The sequence below is a fragment of the Tarenaya hassleriana genome, unplaced genomic scaffold, assembly GCF_000463585.1.
Source record: "Tarenaya hassleriana unplaced genomic scaffold, ASM46358v1 Cleome287, whole genome shotgun sequence".
NCBI classification, from domain to species: domain Eukaryota; kingdom Viridiplantae; phylum Streptophyta; class Magnoliopsida; order Brassicales; family Cleomaceae; genus Tarenaya; species Tarenaya hassleriana.
This window is the reverse complement of record NW_010966068.1, coordinates 4,488-12,843: the sequence shown is the minus strand read 5'-3', so window position 1 is coordinate 12,843 and position 8,356 is coordinate 4,488. Positions and strand designations below refer to the sequence as shown.

Sequence of the window (8,356 nt, the reverse complement as noted above, 5' to 3'; positions counted from 1 at the left end):
CATACATACATACATACATACATACATACATACATATATGTATTGTATGTATATGCAGACTGGCAGATTTATGTGCTGCTATTGGGACTGTCCTTGGTGTCAGCCGTTGCATGTTACATATTCTTCAAGAACTCGGATTCGTTTCGGAATTTCCCACTTGGGAAAGATCAGAGGAGACCAAAGATTAGCTTTTTTGGGGACCCTATGCCTTCCGATGAACAAAGCAAGTGGAATCCCTTCGGGCCTGTGGATATGTGAATCCATAAGATCCATTCAAGACCTGCAAGAGCTCATTCTCTTGTTCTGTTTTCTTTTGGTTTGGGGTTTATGTTACTTGCGCATGTTATTTGTATTAGGGGTGAGCACTTCGGTTCGGGAATTTAGTACCGACCCGATCCGTCCCGAAACCGAACCATATCGAACCGAACCGAATAACGTTTGGTTCTAATTTGGTACACTTTTTATGGAACCGAATGAACCGTTCCCGAACCGAACCGTATGAATACCGAACCAAAATTCGAATATTCCACTAATATATGTGTAAATAGTATAGTTCGATACTTATTTGGTATTCATATAATGGTACCGTTTCGAACCGAACCGATACTAAAACCGAACCGAACCGAACCGTTTAACATTCGGTTCTAGTTTGGTACACTTTTTATAAAACCGAAAATACCGTTCCCGAACCGAACCGCTTGAATACCGAACCGAAACCCGAAACGCCCACCCCTAGTTTCGGGTTTATGTCAATACCTCCCCATCGATTTTTCCGTGAGCCGCGTCCCGACGTTGTATCAAACCAATCACATCTGAATATGATTGTTTTCAACCCGACTAATCCTGGATACTGGAGTTGGAAAATCTGACGAAGAACCCCAAAGAAATCAGGATCTTCCGATGACCCGCTTTTTATACAAACTCCGTAATTGAACGTGGATTTATGTTTTCCATGATCGTAAGTGTGAAACGTGTATCCTCGGGTGAACATTATCGACTAGCAAATGACTTTTCTTCCAGGTCCATGTGATATATCTCTGATCCATGCCGGAATTCTATCACTGCATGACTGAATCTGCGCATAAAAATTAAATTAATACACAAATACATACACGTACATATATATATATAGCTAGAATACTTACGTAGTCTCGAAGCCAAGATGCATAATGTTGTTCCTTCATTCCTTCAAGTTCCTCCCCACTTAGGTTAGGATATGTTGCCAAAACATCCTCGTCAAAAAGTCTTACAAAAAAAAGTTGTTAGCAAATATATATGTAATTAATTAATTTCTAATCACATCTAAGATTAAAAAATGTGTACCTTTCGTATGGCTTAAGTTCTTCACAATTCAACAGTATATATGTGGCGATGTGATTGTACTCTTGTACAGTTAACCAATATTCTTCAGATTTGCCTCCGAGGCGTCCAGTAGGCTGAAAACTTTCGGGAATAAGTCCGAAACATGAATCATAGTGGTAGAGATAACTTCTATCGTCTTCGTTGATAGCCCTCCTTTTCTTCGTCTGAATATGAGATTCAAAATAGAAAGAACTGAAGTAGGAGATCTCCTCTAACAAATACTGTTTGACGATAGATCCTTCCACTGCTGCTTTGTTTTTAGCCTTCTTCTTCAGATGGAAAAAAAATCGCTCAAATGGATACATCCATCTAAACTGTACTGGACCACCGTATATCGCCTCATCTGGTAAATGAATAGGTAAATGTTCCATCACATCAAAAAATGAAGGTGGAAATACCTTTTCCAATGCGCAAAGTATCTCAGGAATGTTGCCTTTCAAAACCTCTACATTACTTCTTCTCAGAGATCTTGCACATATATCTCGAAAGAATGTGCTGATACCGCATAACGCTCCGTGGACACTCGGTTTCAATAGCTCCGCAAATGCAATAGGAATAAGTCTTTGCATGAATACATGGCAATCATGACTCTTCATTCCCATAAGTTTTAATGAATCGGTATCAACACATCGCGCCAATTTGGATGCATATCCATCAGGGAATTTAACCTCTTCTTTTAACCATTTAAACAAGACCGTTTTACCTGGTTTTGTGAGTCTGAATATCGGCACAGGTGCGTGACGATCACGTGTCAACTCCAACTCTTTTCTCTTGCATATATCTTTCAAGTCCTTCCTCGAGTTGATGTTATCTTTACTTTTCCCTGGCACATTCAGAACGGTGTTGATGATTTTATCAAAAAAGTTTTTCTCTATATGCATAACATCCAGATTGTGTCGAAGCGTTAGCGAACTCCAGTAAGGCAAATCCCAAAAAATACTACGCTTATACCAGTTATGCCAATCATCAAATCCTTTGCACTTCTTATGCCCAAAATTTCCTCCACAATGCACAGAAGCTTCCAAATCATCCAAATATCCACTATTTATTCGCTCAGAATAAATTTGCTCTCCGGTTTGCATAACAGGACCTTCCTCAGTAACGATTTTACCTTTGGTAAAAAGCGTACGATTTTGTCTTAACGGATGATTCCTTGGAAGAAATCTGCGATGACAGTCAAACCAGCACGTCTTTCTCCCATGTCTCAACTGAAACGCTTCTGTTTCCTCCATGCAAAACGGACATGCAAGTCTTCCATGTGTGCTCCATCCCGATAGCATGCCATACGCCGGAAAATCACTGATCGTCCAAAGAAGAACCACTCTCAGTGTAAAATTTTGTTTCACACTTACGTCGTAAGCAGGGACTCCAATGTCCCACAAATCCTTCAACTCCTTAATGAGCGGCTGTAAATACACATCAAAACTCTTCTTCGGATGTTCTGGCCCAGGAATCAACAATGTCAAAAACATAAATTCTCTTTTCATGCACATCTCAGGTGGTAAGTTGTACGGAGAAAGTATAACTGGCCATAATGAATACTGCATGCCAGACTGTCCGTACGGACTAAATCCATCAGTACACAAACATAGATACACATTCCTAGGCTCAGCAGCGAATTGAGGAAATACCATGTTGAAGTTTTTCCACGCCAAAGCATCTGATGGATGTTGCATTTCTCCATCAACGGTAGAATGCGAGGCAAGCCGTTTGTTGTGATTCATACAAACGCTTCAATCTGTACGATACCGGCATATAGTGAAGATTTTTATAAGTTTATTTGAGATTAAACTTTTGAAATAAGAAGAAGACGAAGAGTAATGAAAAAGAAGCCAAAGATGCTTTTGTCGTAAAAGGGGACAATGTCCCTTATTCCATTATATCTCTCTGTACAACATTTACATCTATAAATAATCTAATTCTAACGAGAAGCTAAGACATATTAAGGATATAAACGGCTAGTAAATAAAGAAATAAAGGAAAGTAGATGTCACATGAGGCAATAAGGAAAGTTTCATGTGATGGATATTCATCTTCAATGTAATTGATGTTGTCTTGATTTTGTCTATCTCCAACGGTCATATGAGTTTACTTTCGTCAATCCAGCCAACTCGTCATCAATTTTTCCTTTCATGTTCTTCCATTTCTTACGTAACATGCTTTTCATGCAAATCATGCAACCACTCATCATTCACATATATGGACAATTGCTCATCGGATGCTCTTGATTGATTGTCGTTATTTTATTCTTCAACATTCCCCCTCAAGATTAGTTTGGGAGGATATCAACAAACTAATCTTGCTACGAGAATGTGTTGATTCGTCTTTGAGTATCCAATCTTCTTCTTGCGTTCCAAACTTTTAAAACATATAAAGTTCTCTTTAATTTTCTGCAACATCTTAAAGAAAATATTAACAAACATAAAGGAGACCATAGCACTCCATTTCATGATGATAAATGAAATAAAAAGGGAAAATGACATTTTCCTACACCAACTTTGCAAAATGTGACCTTTTCCTATACGAATTTTTAATTTGACAAAAAACTACACCAAATTATCAAATGTGCCAAATCGATACACGAACTACCCAATTTAACTGCAATTTTCTACACAATCCGAAAACGGTGTAAAGTGTCCGTTAACCGCTGACGTGGCACGCCACGTGGCGGCTGACATGGCACGCCACATAGATTTTTTGCCACATCAGCATGCCACGTCATATTTTTTAAAAAAAAATTCCGAAAAAAATATGAAAAAAATCGTTTTTTTTAAATTTAAAATAAAATAAATAAACAGCAAAAAAATATACATATATATTCATATCTATATACAAATAAAAATATAAATATATATACGCGGTTAACGGACACTTAACACCGTTTTCGGATTGTGTAGGAAATTGCAGTTAAATTGGGTAGTTCGTGTATCGATTTGGCACATTTGATAATTTGGTGTAGTTTTTTGTCAAATTAAAAATTCGTATAGGAAAAGGTCACATTTTGCAAAGTTGGTGTAGGAAAATGTCATTTTCCCTTTTTATTTTATTTTTATGGCCTAAAAAGATGGGGGTCCGGGAAATTGTGTTTAAAAGATATTGGGTTTGGTCCATATAACCGCGGTTGAGATAATTTGTATGGGCCTGGCCGAATTAGTTGCTCTTCGCGAGTCGCGCCGTGAAATTCGACAACCGAAGCTGACTCTTTGACTTGAAAAATAGTTGGCATTCGGACATAACCTCTATCATTCGGTGTTTTCTAGTAATTTATTCTTTAAATGTATATGATATGATTGCCAAATTAAATTGCAGTGAGGGAAAATTCGGCTTAAAAAAAATTCTGAAAAATGTAAGAAATAAAAAATAATTATTACAAACACCGGTGCTATATGATAATGCGTTTTTTTTTTATATATAGAAAGACTGGGTCTTCGATTTAAATTATAATAGTTGATCGCAAGTTACATTTCCCGTCATCTTCCTGGGAGAACTCCAAAAGATTTCGCAGACGAGATAAGAGTAAAAGCGGCCAGCGAGGAAATTCCCATGAAAGCTCTGCTGAATCCGGGTTCTTCTCTGTGTTCGATCTCTTCTTTGCAGATCAAGAGATCTCTTCACTTCGACGGGCCGAGTTCTTCATGTCTCCGCTTCCCTCTGAGCGATCGATGCCGTCCGTCGCGGCGGAGGCTCGCCGGTGGTTTGGCCGTGAGTGCCGTTTTGGATTCCTCAATCATGGAGCAGTTAGGGCTAAAGGAATCCGATATTGTGAACCCCGCTGTCTCTTCTTCTTACAGGAGGTCGACGCTTGCGAAGCCGAACCAAACCGTGCTTGACGCCCAAGCTAGGGTTTGCACCGGACCCACGCAGACCAGACCCCTCACCGAAGAACAGGCTTTCAAGGTGCTTGATACTATATTACGATCAGGTGAAAATTTTCGTCTCTAATTTGACTTGACCCATTTGAATTTATGGCTGATGGGATAGGGAATCATGTCCCCCTTTTAATGGCAGCTGTGGAAGATTCGATTTTCGTATATTACCTGTATAGAATCTTCCTTCTCACCAATGGTGTTACACAAATTCGGATGATCTATTTGCAATTAGCCAAGTATTTTAGATTTGCACTCTTCTGGCTCATTCTTGTGTTGCCAAAGATCTTTATGACGCAATATGTTCGTTAAAAAAAAAGCAAGAAAGAAATATTACCTGTTTATCACGCCCATCACTTGACATCATTTCCATATCTCAGTTGTGTAGCCTTCTTATAATTTCGGCTGCTAGTGTTGGATGTTAGGTTTTTACATATATTTGTTCTATAGAGTTCTTATGCATCGCGCTTGGCCTCTTTCCATTGATCCACTGGGTCTGCAGCTAGAGGGGAACTAAAAAACGAAGAACCAGTTTCTAACGCGCAACTGGGAGCGTTTTTTGCTGCGATGACTATCCGTGCAAATGCTTTCCCTGAGGAAACTCAATGGAGTGAAGGTGAACGGCGGGCGATGAGTGTGCTCTGGCCACTCCTGGCTCGAGTGCTGCCTTCTGATGTTCTCTTCATTGCGGATCCTGAAGGCTCTATTATGGGTGTGGGGAATTCAGTTGGACCAAATTTTGCAGGCAATGGAACTACTGAAATGAGACTGGTTGGTGCCCTAAGAGAAATTTTAGCTGGAGGGCACCTAGGGTATGAAGAGGTCCAGGGTGTTTTAAGAGATGTTCTTCCACTCGTGACAGAAGATAGTCTATCCTCAGGAGTTAGTGAGGCCTTGCTTTCTGCTTTTTTGATCGGCCAACGTATGAACAGAGAAACAGATCGCGAGCTTAAAGCTTACTGCCTCGCATTGGATGATGAACTTGGTAGATTTTTTTAGATTAAGTTCATTTTTTCATGAAATAATTAGTATTCCAGGGAAGATTACAAGGTTCTAATCCCAGTTCAAATACCTTTTGAGTATTTGGCAGGAGCTCCTCCAGTTGCTGACGTCAAATCATTAACCCATTATGGCGAGCCTTATGATGGAAATACTCGTTACTTTCGAAGCACCTTGTTTGTTGCTGCAGTTAGATCCTGCTATGGCGAATCTTCAATGCTTCATGGGGTGGAATGGATGCCACCTAAAGTAATCATAAGTCAAAATTGTTTGTTCTCATGGATTATATGTCTTAAGTATTCTGATTTTCCTCAATATGATGCTCTGTACCATCGTTAGAATTGTAACATGTATAAAGATTATCTAATTCTTTCTGGTTTGTTCAGGGGGGTGTGACTGAAGAACAAATGCTAAAGTTTATGGGAGCAAATACAAGCTTGTCCCTTCAGCATGCAAAGGAACTCATCGAGGTGCCAATAGTAGTGTTAATTTATTTGCCATGGCGTTCGTTCCCTCTTTTTACCTTCCAGTCTTTAATTTGTTTTCTTGTGTTATTTAAAATCCCATTTTTCTTCTTTCAGGACGAGAAGGCTGGATTTGCATATCTTAGTCTACGGGAAGCTCGACCATCCTTGTATGACATCTAAGTAACACTCATTTTAACCATTTCTTTGTTATTTTTACATCAATGGTTATGTTGATACATGCTCCTCTTCCGGTCTTCTTAGACACCAGTAGTGGGGTAGTATTGGAAACAAAATTTGGATGTATTTACGAAAATTTTGTTTCTGCCTTGTAGTTATTCTTTGGTTGGGGTAAGGGAGCATATAAAGAAACGCCCTCCACTGGCAACGACAGAGAAAGTTCAACAATTTGTGAGGGTAAGGATTCTATGACAGCCAGAATTTTACTATTTCTGGGAACTTTTTGATCTTTTATGGTTATGATGGTTCTGGACCCTCTAGCATGGGTGCTTGCTTTTGGATTCTTATCGTCTACACATGTATGGTGATGGGCTTCTGAATGCCCAATTACTGGATCTTTATTCTTTATGACCATTATCTGGTAGATTTTTGTGACGATTGTTTACTGGTGTGGTGAGTGGTTTTCATTACTATACTAGTGATGAGTCATGAGTGATCTATTTAAGCGGTATCATTGAAACAGGTTTAGGTCACTAAACCGAACTTCGTCACACATGATAGACCATTGTTTGACCGGCCATTAGTGGGAAAAAATCACATATCCCTGATTCAGCCATCAATAGCCTGAGATGGCTTTTATGTCCTTTATTTTCGTGCTTCATTATATTTCTGCACTTATAGTTTATGATGATAGAAACATATTTTAGGAATTTTTTTGGTAAAGGCATGAGTGAAGGCTTAAAGTATGCGGAATTTCATGGACTTGTTTCCACTGCAGGCCACAGGGAAGGAAGCGATTGTGGCTGGGTTTTACCATGAAGGCTACGAAGAGCCTTTGTTAATGCTTATGAGAAGAAGAGGTGTACATTCGGGATTGGTGATTAAGGTCAACCCTTTCCTTCTGATCTGCTACAGCACATAGAAACATAGAACCTGAAAAACTCTTTTGATTACGAATCGTAACATGTCTTTGACTGGGAATAATGACATAGAATGTTTTCTTGGTAATGTAGGGTGAGGAGGGAGCCCTCTCGATGACGACACGAGTGCGAGCAGCAACTGTCTCTAAAGGGCTACCGGTTAACTATTGCTCCGGGTTTCGTTCTTTGAGTTCAGAATCTGCTCTCGAAGTTGACGGTACGAATAGCTCAAACACGATATCCATACTTGAATCAAGTGCTAGAATTTCCGTAAGAACTCATTCCGCATTATGTTCACGCTAATTCGACAAACCCATAGCTAGAGATTTCCTCATAAAAAGTGGTTTGTAGGTGGGATCCAAATGGATATATAAGCTATCAGCTAATGGGTATTTGATTGACTTTGCATTGCAATATATAAATCACATGACATAGGAATTCGGCCCAGCCCAATCTTCTGACTCGGGCATGTTGACTCGGGGTATCTGACTCGGACATGTTGACTCGGGGTATCTGACTCGGACCGAGTCAAGGCGGGAAATTCTTGACTCTTTCATCGTTTTAG

At 39.5% G+C, this 8,356-nt stretch overlaps 2 protein-coding genes across 2 annotated transcripts; one reads left to right on the top strand and one right to left on the bottom strand.

Annotated features, from left to right (window-relative positions):
- Positions 1-985: 985 nt before the first annotated feature.
- On the bottom strand, positions 986-1,958 carry LOC104818152. Its single transcript, XM_010547605.1, has 4 exons — positions 1,865-1,958; positions 1,324-1,606; positions 1,146-1,245; positions 986-1,075 (listed from the first exon to the last, which is right to left on the bottom strand). The coding sequence occupies exons 1-4, from the start codon at positions 1,956-1,958 to the stop codon at positions 998-1,000; spliced, it is 555 nt and encodes a 184-aa protein (XP_010545907.1). The 3' UTR covers positions 986-997.
- A 2,842-nt stretch (positions 1,959-4,800) lies between these two features.
- LOC104818151 lies at positions 4,801-8,207 on the top strand. The gene is made up of 8 exons (XM_010547604.2): positions 4,801-5,284; positions 5,731-6,213; positions 6,319-6,476; positions 6,614-6,697; positions 6,809-6,861; positions 7,027-7,108; positions 7,650-7,757; positions 7,885-8,207. The coding sequence occupies exons 1-8, from the start codon at positions 4,906-4,908 to the stop codon at positions 8,092-8,094; spliced, it is 1,557 nt and encodes a 518-aa protein (XP_010545906.1). The 5' UTR covers positions 4,801-4,905; the 3' UTR covers positions 8,095-8,207.
- Positions 8,208-8,356: the final 149 nt, after the last annotated feature.